The following is a 16,556-nucleotide window of genomic DNA, read 5'->3' on the forward strand; positions in this document are numbered from 1 at the left end:
TGAATGGGTACTGTGGATACTGTATAGATGAATGGGTGTCTGAGAAATAATTTACTGAGTGGAGCTCACTGGCCCTAAAGGGCCTGTACTTGCTCACCTTGGCTCCTGGTAGGTATGATGGTCTTCTCTCTTCTAGACTTGGCAGCCTGGGTCTCATGGACTACTATCTGATGGATGCTGCCTCCTTGTTACCTGTCCTGGCTCTTGGTCTGCAGCATGGAGACATTGTGCTTGACCTGTGTGCTGCTCCTGGGGGAAAAACCCTGGCATTACTTCAGACGGGCTGTTGCCGTAAGTCAGTGGCATGGTATCTTGGGCAGGCAGGGATCTCCACTTCACCTAGGAGGGCACACTAAATGTCATAAGTTTAGTCCCAAGGTCAGGGGATAATAATATTTACTAAGTTTTTTGTCAGTTGGTCAAGAAGAATGACTGATGAAGGCTTTAGGCAGATTAAATCTGAGCTCTGATAAATCCACCACATGATCCTCTCACCCTTTGTATTTGCTGATTTGTCTCTAAGGTAAAGTCTCACTTCTTTGTATTGCCAACCACTCATTTTTAGCTTTATATGCCACGAGTGAGCTTTCGATGCATCCAGCACACCTGCTACCTTTGCTTATGTTACTTTCTCTCTTTAGAACTCCCCATCCCACCCTGGCTGTGATATCTAAATCTTTTTAGCTTTTGAGCCTCAGCTCAAGTGTGCTACCTGCAGGATGTCTTTTCTCGTAGCTGCTACTGCCTTGTTCAGAATGATTCCTTCCACTAACATTATTAGCCTTTCCTCAGAGCTTTAATGGATATGTGTCTTCTCCCTCCTCAAGATTATGAATTGTATGCTGGGTGGTGGTGGCGGAGCATGCTTTTAGTCCCAGCATTTGGGATGCAGAGGCAGGTGGATCTACTTGAGTTTGAGATCAGCCTGGTTTATAGAGTGACAGCCAGGGCTATACAGAGAAACCCTGTCTTGAAAAACAAAAATGAAAATTCCAAGTTCCTTGGCTGAAGCTTCTTCATGTGTTTTTGTATCATAGGTAACCCTGGTATTCATAGGTGTTCACTTTAGCCAGCCTTTGGCCGGCATCCTACATGGTCTCTGCTTCAGTTTCTGCCTTCAGGTTTTTGCCTTAACTTCCTGCTCTGACTTTCCTCTATGAAGAACCTTAAACTGTAAACTGAAACAAATCATTTCCTTTCCAAGTTGCTTTTGGTCATGGTATTTATTACATCAATAGAAACCCAACTAAGGCACAAGTGTTTGAAAGAAATTGGGTACAGGCACAGTGTCACACACATGTAGTCCCAGCTACTCAGGAGGCTGAAACTGAATTGCTTGAGAAGTTCAAGGACAGTCTAGGCACTATAGGTATCAAAAACAAAACAAAGCGGCAATAAATTGGCATTGCTAGTGTATGCCTGAGGCAGGATGATCTCAAGTTCACAGCTAGTCTAGGCTACAGACTAAGACCCTGTCACAGCATTGTAAAACACAACCAACTCCATTTTTGAAGTTCCAGGGGCTAAACTCCAATTCCAGGAGGAAAATCACAAGTCCACTTGAGCAAACATCCTATGGCAACCCCCTCCCTCCTCAGTAACAGTCAGTCAGGCTACCACAGTAGGGTCAAGATGCATATAGATAACCTAAGACATCCTACAGAAAATTGATAACCTAGTCATCCTGTTTGTCAGGTGGTTTTGCCCCCGTGTTTGGTTCCTGCAAATTATGCCAAAAATGCAGTTTTTAAAATATTAACTTGCTGACCTGTATGGAAATTCCCCAAACTTGCAGTAACTACAGTAAATACTCTGTACCTCTAGACTCTATTTACTTTTCCTTTCCATAGATATTTGTCTTTGTGACCTCTGCTCCAGAGTGACTGATTTGATGCCACACATATAGTGTCCCTGCCCCTGGGGTCCTTGTTGACTGGGTATATCTAAGGATTGGCTTCATTTTCCATGAACACCTTTTGTTGGTGTGATAGGATGTTGAGTCGGAGCCTCTGAAGACTCTTTATTTCCACAGGTAATCTAGCTGCCAACGATCTCTCCACTTCCCGAACAGACAGACTGCAGAGGGTCCTTCACAGTTATGTACCTCAAGATATTAGGGAAGGGAACCAAGTTCGAGTTACCTCATGGGATGGCAGGAAGTGGGGAGAACTGGAGGGGGACACCTATGACAGGGTAAGTGACCTCTGACTCTGTGTGTTCTGCTCTCCGATCCCAGGGTAAGATCTAGCCCCTGGGTTTTGAGTGTTTGCAGCTGTTTTTGGACCTAGACAGTTCTCCATGAGTGATTTGGAGAAAGCCATTTGTAGAGTTCTCAGTTCAGCTTAGATGACTTGCTACTGTTTTCATTAGAGATAGTTGGCAGCAAAAAGAATTTAAACCTAACTGAATGTGGAAAAAGTTATTAGGCATATTTTATTTCTGAAGTTTGGTTTCTTGCAATCCCTTGCAATGATGAGTATGAATGAGAACATTTTATTTCTGAATATTAAAGTAGCACATGCAAAATTCAGGAGGTATAAGAGAATACCTGGTGGAAAATAACTTTCTTTTTAGACCTGTACACAGCCATCTTCTTCCCCTTCTTGCAGATAACTATTTTTATTTTTTTTATAATCTTTGTGTAGTTTATATATGAAAATATAGATTTATGAGTTTCTTAATAGAAATGACAGCATGTGGTATTCATTCTGACATCTATTATTTTTTAATTAATTAAAATATCCTCAGGTGTAGACCATAGTTTTATGCATTTGAAGTAAAATTGCTGGTTAATGGTTTCTATCGGTTAAGATTTTGACCAGAAGAGGGCATCAGATTCCATTTCAGATGGCTACCATGTGGTTGCTGGAAACTGAACTCAAAACCTCTGTAGCAGCCAATGCTTTTAGCTGCTGAGACATTTCTCCAGCCTTGTTGGTCAGTTTGATTACTTGCAGTACCTCTCACATTTCCCTGTTGTGTATGTTGTTGAAACTCTTTTTTTGTTTTTTGTTTGTTTGTTTATTTTGTTTTGTTTTTTCAAGACAGGGTTTCTCTCTGTAGCCCTGGCTTTCCTGGAACTCACTCTGTAGACCAGGCTGGCCTCGAACTCAGAAATCCGCCTGCCTCTGCCTCCCAAGTGCTGGGATGAAAGGTGTGCACCACCACCACCTGGCTGAAACTCTTAATATTTTTAAGTTATTTATTTCCTTTTTTAAAAACTTATTTTAGATTTATTTATTTTTATGTGTATGATTGTACGTTAGCCTTCGTGTATGTGTGTACCACATGTATGCCTGGTGCCCTTAGGTCAGAAGAGGGAGTCAGATTCTCTGGAACTGGAATTACAAGCAATTGTAAACCACTATGCGGATGCTAGGAACTGAACCTGGGTTCTCTACAAAAGCAGCAAGTGCTCTTAACCACTAAGCAAGCTCTCCAGCCCCTAGTTGTTTTCTTTTAGTTAGCATACTATAAAATCACTTATTTAAAACATGATTTATGATCACTATATATCGTACATGTGTATAAAATGGACAAAGTATATAGCCAGCACTTGAGAGACAGAGGGAGGCAGATCTCTGAGTTTGAGGTCAGTCTGGTGTACAGAGTAAATTCCAAGACAGCCACAAAGAAATCTTATTTTGGAAAACCAAAATTTAAAAATGGGCTACACAGAGAAACCCTGTCCCGGAAAAACAAAAAAAAATAAAAATAAAAATAAATAAATAAAAATAAATGTGTAGACTGCACGGCATGTGGGTGAGGGCTAGTACTTTAGGTCCAGGCTCCTTGGACTGGAGGCCTGGCTCCATGACTTGTCAGCTGGGAGATTTTTGTAAGTTACTTAAACTTGGAATTGTGTTTAGCTTCTTCAGTGTGGTACATTGTAGTAGTGCCCGTCCCATAGGTGGTTAACTAAGAATGCCTTTGCACAGCTTCAGACCACAGCACGTATCCAACACTGCTGCTGTTGTCAGGTTCCTCATCATTTTCTGTTCACTTATTTTAGCTATGCCTTGTGGAGCAATAGAGAATGAATTCCCTCCCAGTTTACTTGACAGTGCTTGAGGCATTTGAAATAGCTTTGGTCCTTGAAGATATCTTCATTAATTTATTTGTTGAAGAAATAAAATCAAATAGCCAAGGGCAGAGCCTTGAAGTACTAAGATTTTTTTCCCTAGGTTGATATCAGTTATGCAATTACAATTATTTATATGCAGCTTTTGTTTTGAAACAGGGTCTTATGAAACCTAGGCCTCAGATGAACTCTATAAACTGAGACTGGCTATGATTCCTGATTCTCCTGCCTCTACCCTCTCAAGTACTGGAATGCTAAGTGTGTACTAGCATGCATATATTTTAATTTAATTTAATTTAATTTAATTTAATTTAATTTAATTTTACTTTTTGAGTCAGGGTCTTACTCTGTGCCCATGGCTGGCCTGGAAAACCAGAGATGAGGTTACCTTCAAATGTGTAGCAGTGCTCTTGGCCCTACCTCTGCTTTTTGATCAACCATGGATATTTCTAAATATACTATTTCAATCACTCACTATTTCACAGGTTAAAATGAGAATCCTTGTCAGGTACTCCTCAATGGAGGGATGGGTAGGAGGAGCATCTCCAGTGAACTTTGTCATCTGGGAGCCTAAACTGCTCTGACCTAAGTCAGAAGAACCTAGAAGGAGCTTTAATGCTTTACCCTTTAACATTCTGGGCAGGTGTTAGTAGATGTGCCATGTACCACCGACCGCCATTCCCTTCATGAGGAAGACAACAACATCTTTCAGCGGTCAAGGAAGAAGGAGCGACAGATGTTGCCTATGCTGCAGGTGCAGCTTCTTGCGTGAGTGACATAGTTACAGAATCTCAGACATTAGGGTCTAGTCACCTGAGATCTCTACTGGGGGACTGGAAGCCAAGACCATCACATATAAGAATCTTGGCTGGAGATTTGCCTGAAGGCAGTAGGCTTCATGAGTTGGTTCTTTCTAGAATAATAACTACTGTATTTCATCATTTTACCCCCAGTGCCAGTGACTTGCATTTTTTTTTTTGTTTTTGTTTTTTTGTTTTTTGAGACAGGGTTTCTCTGTATAGCCCTGGCTGTCCTGGAACTCACTCTGTAGACCAGGCTGGCCTCGAACTCAGAAATCCACCTGCCTCTGCCTCCCAAGTGCTGGGATTAAAGGCATGCCCAGCACTTGCATATTTTTTAAAAGCAGATTCTGCCAGCTATCATTAGATAGTTGAGAAGCCGAGGCAGGAGAATAGCTTGAGCCTAGGAGTCTGGGTTATCCTAGGTGCTAACCTGGCCAACATAGTGAAGCTCTATCTTAGAGAAAAAAGGAGACTACAGAGATGGCTCAGCAGTTAAGAGCAGTATTTGCTCTTGCAGAGGACTAGGTCTGGTTCCCAGCGCCCACATGGCTTCTCATAACCATCTGTAACTCCACTACCAGGGGATCTGATGCCTCTTCTGACCTCCATGGGCTCCTGCACACATATGGTACATATCCATACATTCAGGCACACACATACACATAAAATAAAATAAGTAATAAGCATTTTCTTAAATAAAAAAACCTACTACATTTATTTATTTATTTTAAAAAGAAGCCAGGCATGGTGCATGCTTTTGATCTTAGGCAGATGCAGGAGGATCTCTGATTTTGAGGGCAGCTTGGACTACCTTGTGGTTTCAGGTCAGCCAGGGATATATATAGTGAGGCCTTGGGGGTGGGTTGGGGGGGAGGAATGAATAGAAAAAGAGGAAGGAGAAAGAGAAAAGGAGGAAAGAAAGAGGAGAGAAAAGGGAGGGGGGTTAGGGGTCTGTACAATTGGAGAGAGAATTCAATTGAGAGCCATCATTAGGATTTAGTTCATAACTAGAATCAGGGTTCAAAGGGTCATTCTTTCTTTTTATTAGCTATACATGTGTGTCTTCATGTTGGTATGTGCACACTTGTGGAGGTCAAAGATTTTGGAGCCCCCTGGACTTGGAGTTAGGAAATTTTGACATGGGTGGTGGGTACTGAACTTGGGTCCCCAACAGGAGCAGTATGCAATCTTAACTGCTGAGCCATCTCTCCAGCTCCATCAAAGGATTCTTTGAAGGAGGGTTTGTAGAGGTAGGTGTGGTGGTATGTGCTTATAATCCCAGCACTTGGAAGGCTAAAGCAGTAGGATGGCAACTTGGAGGCTACTCTGTACCATATAACAGGGTCGTACCTCACAAAGTAAAGACAAAAGCAAGAACTAAGCAAACATACAAGGCTCCCCGAGGAAGGCCTTTTGCTACTCCACTGGGTAGTAGACCACCCTATCTGTGTCCCTAGCCTGTACTGCTCTTAACTTCTGAGAAGTATACTAGTTATTGCTTTTTTTCCTTGGTTTCAGGGCTGGACTCCTTGCCACCAAACCAGGAGGTCACGTTGTCTATTCCACTTGCTCTCTGTCACACTTACAGAATGAGTATGTGGTGCAAGGTGCCATTGAACTTCTGGCCAATCAATACAACATCAAGGTTCAAGTGGAAGACCTGTCCCACTTCCGAAAGCTTTTCATGGACACATTCTGTTTCTTCCCATCCTGCCAGGTTGGGGAGCTGGTAATACCAAACCTCATGGCCAATTTTGGACCTATGTACTTCTGCAAATTGCATAGGCTGCCATAGTGTCACCCTGTCCCTGAAGTAGGAAGGTGATGACTCTGTTGGAAGCATTGAAACTGAGGCTAGTGGCAGATGTATCCCAAGGCTGGTCTCCATCCATCACATTTAAAGATAGTTGTAAACAGCAGGAAGTAGGGACTGCTGCCTAGCTATGGATTATCAGCAGGTTTCTAACTCATACTGTCACTTCTATCTCTCAGCCTCTAAGGCTCCTGCTCCATTAGGGATTAAGACAGAATCTGTGAATAAGCCCATAGTTTAAGCTGGAAACTTAGGAAGAAACATTTAGCCAATAAAGTTGCTGAAGTGCTCTAAGGGTGAGCCTGCAGTTGGGGCCATCACATCAGTCTAAGTTCTATTTTGTTTATGTGTCAGCTGAAGCTGCCAAGCACTCTCTCCAAAGTGCCCAACCCAGGCCTCCAGTCCTCCCACACTAGTGAGGTCCATTTAATCAGCCAACAGGCCCACCAGCCTCCCCAAGTGTCTCCATATGGCACATGGTCTAATTTAAGGAATAAGTAACTGAAACGGTTGAGCCTGTGGCTGATGATCCTCTTACAGTGAAGAAGCTTTCCTAAGCTGTGTGCTTCTGGCTCTCCTTCAGATGCAGCTGCAAAAGCTGCTCCTGGTACAGATTGGTTTTGTATGTTTCTTTATTTCTTCCTATAACAGCAAGTGTTCTGTGATCAGCTATGTTATATGTCATAAGTGTCCTGTATGACAGCTATGGAGCTGTTAGAGAGATGGTTGGGGCTATGGGAAACAGTTGGGCTTCCTCATTTCAGAATGGCAACCTATATCTTTTCACTCTCCAAGTACCTAGGAATTTCCTGACATTTTTTTTTCAAATGTCTTTTTATTTCTAGTCTGTGCCCCATTTCTGGTGCCTGCTTTGGCCCATCTCCAAATCCTTCAGAGTTCTTCCACATTGCAGGGCTTTACCTCACACCCAGTGTTTTGGGGTGACATTACATAAGGTGTTGGTTGCATGCTGATTGTTTTGTAAGACTTGTCAAAACAAAGCAACTTTTAGTGCCAGGAAATAGTAAACATTGCCTATGGTCAACTGTGTGTGTGTACCTTGTGAATAACTTGAATATTTCTTGGCTTTTCCTACCTTCTTTATTCTTCCTTTATTACTATTCTTTTTGTCTTTCATGCCTTCCCTGTTAAGCTTTATTTGAGTATTAGAAGTATCCATTGAGAAGGATGTTAGCAAAGATTAAGACATCTCCTTTCTTGAGATTTGTATTATAACTGAGGACCCTGGAAGGGCTTCCAGACTTTAAGTCAAGTGAAGCTAGTAAAATAGAAGTGCGGGGAACTTGGCTAACATCTGAGTAGGACCCTCACCAGCCTCTGTTCATGGCATATAATCCCTGCCTGCTGTTTACTCTGTACTTGTATTTCTGAAGCTGAGAGACCTTTGGTGCCTGGGTTTCTGCCTCTTGGATATCCACCTGGTGCTACGTGGTAATCATTGAGGAGAGGGTCTGCTGGCCCTTGGATCATGGTCTAATTGACTGACAGATTGGGTAAGAGAAATAAAACTACTGTATTAAGCAGGGTTTTCTAGATGAATAGAACCAATAGCATGTGTATGTATGCGCGAGCACACACACACACACAAGTATACATACATATATGTGTATGGGTTATAAGGGGGGTTTATTGGATTGGAAAGAGCCTGAGTAGCCCACCAACAGCCATTTGCATACTGAAGAGGCAGAAAACTAGGTTCCCAAGAATGCCTGAGAAGTTTCAGTCCAACACTGAAGTTTGGAAGCTTCTTAGAAAGTTGCAGCTATTGAATCAGTGTTAAGAACTGAAGAATTGGTCTGATGCTTGGTGGGCAGCAATGGCAGTAGGTGGTATTACTTGGAGCAGAAAGAGACTTGCTGATTGGAGAGTTGCCTTCCCCTACTTACCTTCATCATCTAGGCAGTTTGCTTTTTTGAGGGTCCCACTCATGTTCAGGATGGATCTTTTCCTCACTAGTCACTGTCCCATGTGCCAGTCCTCTTGAAAAATCCCTAGAGGCATACAGATGTGTTTGACTAGTCTGAGGCATCTCCTAATCCAGTCATATTGACAACTCAGACCAACTATTACAATGACTTCAGAAAATGGTTTGTCTTCTGTAATTGAACATACCCTGCCCTCTAACTCAGTTACTACAGTGCTAAGGGTAAATTCAAGAGAAACTCATACATGCATGCCAGTGTACCTCTGAAGGATGTTCATAGCAGTCTTGCTCACAAGCAAAGCCCACACACAGTCCACAGGTCACTGTGCAAGAAATTGGATGAATAAACTAGATATTCACACAATGGAATGTGTGATGTATGATCTTATTTTACCTTGCAATCCATCAATGTGCTGTGTAATGAGTTTTGTATTTAATAATACAGCCATAATCATCAAGAGACATTGAAAATAATTCTATCCTTAAATGTTACCTTCTGGTCTTTGTTCTCAATCACTACTTTTATTTCTAGTCTCAGATAGTAGCTGATCTGCTTTCTATCACTGTGGTTGGAAGATGGAGTTGATTTATAGCTATATGAGAGGAGTATCACCTTTATCTGGACCGCTGGACTTCTGCTATGTCACTTTGAATAAGATAAGAGGATTAGGGTTATTTAAAGTCTAAAGATCCTGTGGTGACCCCAAGATGTTACTGTGGGTTTGCAACTGGTCTAACTGGTTAGGTGCTTTCAGCTTAATTACTTCCGTCAGGGTATCATAAAACCTTCCTGGGAACTTCTGATCTGAACTTTCCCAAAGCTGGGATTCAACCATAGCAAAAATCCTTGATGATGTATAGTACATGCCTGTAAGTGTAGCACTTGGTAGGTAGAGGCAGGAATATCAGGAGTTCAAGGTCATCCTTAGCAACTCAGTAAATTCCAGTCCTGCCTGGGCTGCATGAGCCCTGTCTCAAAGAACCAAAACCCAAACCAAACCAAAATAGCAGGGCTAGACCCAGGTGATGGGGGCACACGCCTTCAATCTCAGCACTCTTTCAATACCAGGTAGAGGCAGGTGAATCTCTTGAGTTCTAGGTCAGCCTGGTCTGCAGAGTTGAGTTCCAGGACAGCCAGGGCTACACAGAGAAACCCTGTCTTGAAAAACAAGGGAATAAACAGATACAGGGCTAGAGCACTTACCAGGGCTACACAGAGAAACCGTGTCTTGAAAGACCAATAAATATGCTAATAACAGTTACGTGATGTGAGTGGAATTATTAACATGCTTGTTTAATGTTTTGTTCAAAGAAATTACAAGAATTAATTATATCAGTGATTATATTTGTTAAACATAAAACTAAGTTTTTAAAAAAAGAAAAAACAATAAATAATGAATACAGGGTAAGGGATGTGGCTCTGTGGTAAAGCACTTATCTGGGTTGTATATGGTCCTGAATTTAGTCTCCAGTGTGCAAAAACAAGTAGCCAGGAGGTGGTGTAGGCAGTCTACAGTTTTCCGAGGCAGAGTGATCACAGATAATTCAAGGCCAGCATGGTCTATACAATGAGCTTATAAAGTGAGACTTTCTCAAAACAAAAACTTCAAAACAACAGACAACAGCAAAACCCTTGGAGTGTGGTCTATGTAGGGAACTTGCATATAGGTCATCTCTCAAGTAGCGGGTGCTTGCTTATGCCTTTTTCTGTCTGTCCTTTCTTATTAAAAACTTTTTTTTTTTTTGTTTTTCGAGACAGAGTTTCCCTTTATAGCCTGGGCTGTCCTGGAACTCACTCTGTAGACCAGGCTGGCCTCGAACTCAGAAATCCACCTGCCTCTGCCTCCCAAGTGCTGGGATTAGAGACATGCGCCACCACTGCCTAGCTTCTTATTAAAATCTTAGGTGATCTGTGAAGTCTGTTAAGTCATGCAACCTGACTTTGGGAAATGTCTGAATACATAAATGGAATCACATAGCACATGACGTTTGTGTTTGTCGTCTGTGTAGTCTAGGGTCTGAGATTCATCATGCTTTCTTCCCTTTAGATCCTGACCACAGGCGCACCACACTCCCTTTGCTCATCGATTGATTGATGGGTTCTCATTGCTTTCCCTTTTGCCTGTCATCAGACTGCTGAGAACATTTATACACATGACTAAATGTTCACGTTTTTCCTGAGTAAATATTTAGGGTTAGAGTTAGTGAGTCATGTGGCTAATATATTTTATTTAAAATTTATTTTAAGCCTAGCGGTGGTGGCTCACGCCTTTAATCCCAGCACTTGGGAGGCAGAGGCAGGCGGATTTCTGAGGAGAGTTCGAGGCTAGCCTGGTCTACAGAGTGAGTTCCAGGATAGCCAGGGCTACACAGAGAAACCCTGTCTCGAAAAATCAAACCAAAAAAAAAAATTTATTTTAAAAGTGTTAGTGTACACCTTTAATCCCAGCACATGGGAGGCAGAGGTAGGTAGATCTCTTGAGTTCTGAGACCAGCCTGGTCTACAGAGTGAATTCCAGGACAGCCAGGGCTACACAGAGAAACTCTGTCTCAAAAAACAAACAAACAAAAACAAAAAATCAAGATTAATTTTTAATAATGTGTCTGTGTGGGTATGTGCACATGAGTGCAGGTAGCCTCTCAGAGATCAGTAGATGGCTATCAGGTCCTGGGGCTGGAGTTAACAGATGATTGCCCATAGACATGCACACAGGCAGAAACACCTGTACACATAAAGTAAAAAATCTTCCAATCAGTTATCAAATGAGTTGACTAGTTTCCAAAATAAGCAATATAAATGATTAGTATGTTTTTTTTAAGTATTCAACATCCTTAGCTATCAGGGAAATGCAAATTGAAAGCATATTAAGCAATATATATAATTTTAAAAGTAAAGGAAAAACAAACTACATCAAGCAGTTCATGATGGCACTTTATTTATTTATTTATTTATTTATTTATTTATTTATTTATGTTTTTCGAGACAGGGTTTCTCTGTGTAGTCCTGGCTGTCCTGGAACTCACTCTGTAGACCAGGCTGGCCTTGAACTCAGAAATCTGCCTGCCTCTGCCTCCCAAGAGCTGGGATTAAAGCCGTGCACCACCACTGCCTGGCTATGGCACTTTATTTTAATGCCATCACTCAGGTGGTAGAGGCAGGCAGATGTTCAAGGCCAGCCTAGTCTAAATAGTGAGATCCTGCCAAAATAAAAAGAGGTCATCATATCCCCTAGAACCAAAGATAAAGACAGTTGTGAGCAGCCATGTAAGTTCTGAGAATAGTACCTGATTCTTCTGGAAAAGCAGTCAATATTATTAGCCAGTAAACCATTGTTCCAGCCCAGGCTGCCTTTTAACTTGCAATGTACCTGAGGATGTCCTAGAGCCTTTGCCTTTGCCTCCCTGGTACTGAGGTTACAGATGTGCTTGCCGTGCTTGCCTTTCCTAGTCTAGCTCTTCATTTTTCCCCCTCACACTTTCAGTTCCTATTTCACAGTCTTCAATCCATTCTGAATTGACTTGTGTTCAGAGTGAGCCAGAGATCTAGTTTCATTCTCCTGTATATGGATATTCATTTTTCTCAGCACCATTTCTTGAAGATGCTGTTTTTGATACAATGTGTACTTTTGACAGTCTATCAAAAATTAAGTAGCTGTCAGGGATGGTGGCTCATGCCTTTAATCCCAGCCATTGGGCATAGACAAGTGGATCTCTGTGAGTTTGAGTACAACCTGGTCTACATATCAAGTTTCAGGACAGCCAGGACTACACGGTGAGACCCTATCTCAAAATAAGTTATCAGTGGCCTTAGCTGCCTGGGTTTCTTTCTAGATTTTCTTTTTTCATCTGCTTCCCTTTTCCCTCTTGCCCCTGCTCAGTCTGGCCCAAAGGTTTATTTTTATTTATTATATATAAGGACACTGTAGCTGTCTTCAGACACCCCATAAGAGGGCATCAGTTCTCATTACAGATGGTTTTGAGCCACCATGTGGTTGCTGGGAATTGAACTCAGGACCTCTGGAAGAGCAGTCAGTGCTCTTAACCACTGAGCCATCTCTCCAGCCCCATTTTCTAGGTCTTCAATTCTGTGGAAGCAGTGTTTCTATCTGCCTTAGATGAGAAGTCAGTAAGTACTGCTGCCTGGCAGGTGTCTTGAGACGGCTGAAGGTGAAGCTGAGCCAAATGGAGAAAGGCAGAACTGAGCAGATAGCTGAGGATCTGATGAGGTCACCCAGGCAGAACTGAGCAGATAGCTGAAGATCTGATCAGGTCACCCAGGCAGAATTGAGCAGATAGCTGAGGATCTGATGAGGTGTCACTCTCAGGCTGGTCTTTTCCACTTCAGCTAATTTAAGCCAACTGACTGACAGGAAATATTGGTAAAATACAAAGACCCTAGTGTTCTTCAAAGTGCTGAGAATAGAATCATACTCAGGTGATAGTTAAAGATATTGCTACTGTGGTTGAGATGGCTCAGTGGTTAAGAACACTGGCTGTTTTTCTAGAGGACCAAGATTCCATTCCCAGCACCCAGATGATGGTTCCTAACTGAGTAATTCCAGTTCCAGGGGATCTCCTGAGGCACCAGGCACACATGTACACAGGCAGGACACCCATACACATCATTTTAAAAACTTACTACATTGACCCAACATTAATTGATGCAGGATTTTTTTTTTCTTTCTTCCCCCTGTTTCATCCCTGCCCCCAGCTTAGAGACAGGGTTTCTCTGTGTAGCCCTGGCTGTCCTGGAACTCACTCTGTAGACCAGGCTGGCCTTGAACTAAGAAATCCACCTGCCTCTGCCTCCCAAATGCTGGGATTAAAGACATGTGCCACCACTGCCTGGCCTGTTTGTCTTTTCTTTCTGTTGGATATTACCTTCTATATGTTCATAGCTAAATATTTCTATTTTACCAACAACTCTGCCTTAAGAATTATTTTTGCTTTTTTAATGGAGACAGTAAGTGTGCATGTTGCCATCTGGATCCAGGGACCTTTAATCTGGACATTTGTGTCCTTTACTGATTATATTTGCTTTTCAGAAAAGGCTTCCCCAGTGGTTGCCCTCACAGATTGCAGGTAGGGGCTGCCACACCTGGATGAACTGGGTCTTGGAGAAGGGTGAGTTTGCTTTTTTTTTTTTTTTCGAGACAGGGTTTCTCTGTGTAGCCCTGGCTGTCCTGGAACTCACTCTGTAGACCAGGCTAGCCTCAAACTCAGAAATCCGCCTGTCTCTGCCTCCCAAGTGCTGGAATTAAAGGCATGTGCCACCACTGCCCGGCTAAGAGTGAGTTTGCTAGGCAGTATGTATTGTAGAGTGGGGTTTAGGTTAGAGGGAAAAACAAACAAACAAACAAACAAGTGTTGGGGAAATAGACCAACGGAAGAGTCTGCACAACATAACAGTGGGACCTCAAATACTGAGGGAGTCAGGCTGAGGATTTTCAGGCTCTACCCTCATGTTGGTGCTCACTGGTCTGTCAGAACCATCACATACAGAGTCATATGCTGCTTCAAGTTAGAACCAGATATGAGAGCGTCTTCTGGAGCGAGTGACTTGTCTCCCTTAGATGTTTTTGTTGGGACAGGTGTTCCAAGTATTTATTGCAGCTATGACAAGATCCAGACAAGTCAAAGGTATGGCCACAGAGAATCCAGAACAGTTCAGTCACTGGGCGCTACCAAACTGGAAAGGAGAGGGCAGGTCCCAGGGCTAGAGGTCAAGAGTTTCTTGGAACACTGAGTCACACTGAGGTGACTGGAACCTGTGGGAGAGCAGAGCCTAAGTTCTCTGAGAGAATCTTGGTAATTGAAGAAACTCTAGTCAGCATTTTAAGTGTCTTGTAAGGATCACTAACCCCTTCCTTCCTTCACCCTGTCTCTCCTTTTATCACCTCCTTTCTTCCCTCCTTCCCTTTTTCCTCCTTCCCTTCTCCATTTCTTTTTTAAAAATTTACCTTAAAAGTAAAATGAGCTGGGTGGTGGTGGCGCACGCCTTTAATCCCAGCACTTGGGAGGCAGAGGCAGGTGGATTTCTGAGTTTGAGGCCAGCCTGGTCTACAGAGTGAGTTCCAGGACAGCCAGGGCTACACAGAGAAACCCTGTCTCGAAAAACCAAACCAAACCAAACCAAAACAAAAAAAAAAAAAAAAAAACCCAACAACTGAAAGTGGGCTGGTGAGATGGCTTATTAGGTCATGGTGTTCACTGCTAAGCCTGATGATTTATTTGATCCCTGGCCCTGGAAGGAGAGAACTGCACAGCATTGTTCTTCTGACCTCTAAATGCATGTGGCAGGTACCTGACACACACAAACAAATATATGTAACAACAAAACAAACTCCAAAACATCTAAAAAGTTGACTTTTTATATTTTTAAAAAATCTTTAGAGGCAGGCAGATTTCTGAGTTCAAGGCCAGCCTGGTCTACAGAGTGAGTTCCAGGACAGCCAGGGCTATACAGAGAGACCCTGTCTCGAAAAACCAAAAATAAATAAATAAAATCTTTAAAACCTTTATCTTTGTGTGGATCAATGTTTTCCTGTAATGTCTGTCTGTCTGTGTGTGGGTGTCAGATCTTGGAGTTACAGACAGTTGTGAGCTGCTGTGTGGGTGCTGGGATTTGAACCTGGGTTCTCTAGAAGAGCAGTCAGTGCTCTTAACTGCTGAGCCATTTCTCCAGCCCTCATGTTGTCACTTTTCTATTGTTGTGATAAACTACCATGGTCAAGATATCTTATAAAACAGTTTCATTGGCCTTACTGAGGTTAGAGGCTGTGATGCCAGAGCAAAGGCATGGCTAAAGGCACTTAGAACAGGCACCGTGCTCACAACCTGATTGACAAGCACAAGGCAGAGTGAACTAACAGGATGATTAGAGGCTTTTGAAACCTCAAAGCCTGCTCCTAGTGACACACCTCCTCCAGCAAGGCCACCTTCCCTAGCCCTTCTTAAACAGTTCCACCAATTGGTGACCAAGTATTCGAATATTTGAGCCAATGAGGCGCATTCTCATTCAGAGTTTCTGTGTTGCTGTCCCTCTCTCCTCTTCCATCCCTCCCTCCCAGTCCCTCTTCCCTATTTCAGCTAAGTGCTAGGATTACAGGGATAAGTCACCGTGCCAGGCCTGATTTGTGAAAACTGTTTTCCCAGATAAGCTCTCCATATATCATTGATCTACACACAGTCTTCCATGAATATGTTCTCTGTGGAATACAACGTGAGCAAGTAATAATATTCTAGTAGAACTTGTTTGTTTGTTTGTTTGTTTGTTTGTTTGAGACAGGGTTTCTCTGTGTACCTCTGGCTGTCCTGCAACTCACTCTGTAGACCAGGCTGGCCTCAAACTCAGAAATACACCTGCCTCTGCCTCCCAAGTGCTGGGATTAAAGGTGGTGTGCCACCACTGCCTGGCTCTAGTAGGACTTTTAAAGAATGAAAGTCTTTGCATGTCTCGGTTTCGAAAACTGGTTTGACACCTACAAGCTATCTCCCACACTCCATCTTGGTTGGGAAACCATGTGAGCTGGCTCATCCCGATGATGTCTCCAGCTCACAGTGAAAACAACACTTCAAGATCAAAGTGTTTCTCTAATTCACTGCTGTGGCTCATTTTTGCACTCTTCTGTGTTATTTAATGACACATGTCAAGTAGTATTCTAAGGACTTTAAACATTGGCTCGTTTAGTTCTTATGGCCAAATAGTTCACTTTTACAGTTGAGGAAACCAAGTATCGAATGTTTACAAGACTGATCACACAATTTCAATTAAGTTACAGAAAAGAACAAACACCTTTGTTTGCTTGTTCAAGACAGGTTCTTTCTGTATGTAGTCCTTGCTGCCTTGAAACTCTTGATGTAGACCAAGCTAATCCTTCTCTTCCCTTCTGAGCGGAGATTAAAAGCAGGTGC

General features: G+C 42.6%; 1 protein-coding gene across 1 annotated transcript in view; it reads left to right on the forward strand.

Moving 5' to 3' along the window:
- Nucleotides 1-9,900, forward strand: part of Nsun4 (NOP2/Sun RNA methyltransferase 4) — a 19,954-nt gene extending 10,054 nt beyond the window's left edge. The window contains exons 3-6 of the mRNA XM_028786147.1: nucleotides 137-291; nucleotides 2,033-2,193; nucleotides 4,725-4,849; nucleotides 6,403-9,900. Of these exons, the coding sequence (XP_028641980.1) occupies nucleotides 137-291; nucleotides 2,033-2,193; nucleotides 4,725-4,849; nucleotides 6,403-6,679 (718 nt within the window). The 3' untranslated portion in view covers nucleotides 6,680-9,900. The remainder of the gene's footprint in view (nucleotides 1-136; nucleotides 292-2,032; nucleotides 2,194-4,724; nucleotides 4,850-6,402) is intronic.
- The last annotated feature ends 6,656 nt before the right edge of the window (nucleotides 9,901-16,556 follow it).

The sequence above is a fragment of the Grammomys surdaster genome, unplaced genomic scaffold (genome assembly GCF_004785775.1).
Source record: "Grammomys surdaster isolate TR1022 unplaced genomic scaffold, NIH_TR_1.0 100, whole genome shotgun sequence".
Lineage (NCBI taxonomy): Eukaryota > Metazoa > Chordata > Mammalia > Rodentia > Muridae > Grammomys > Grammomys surdaster.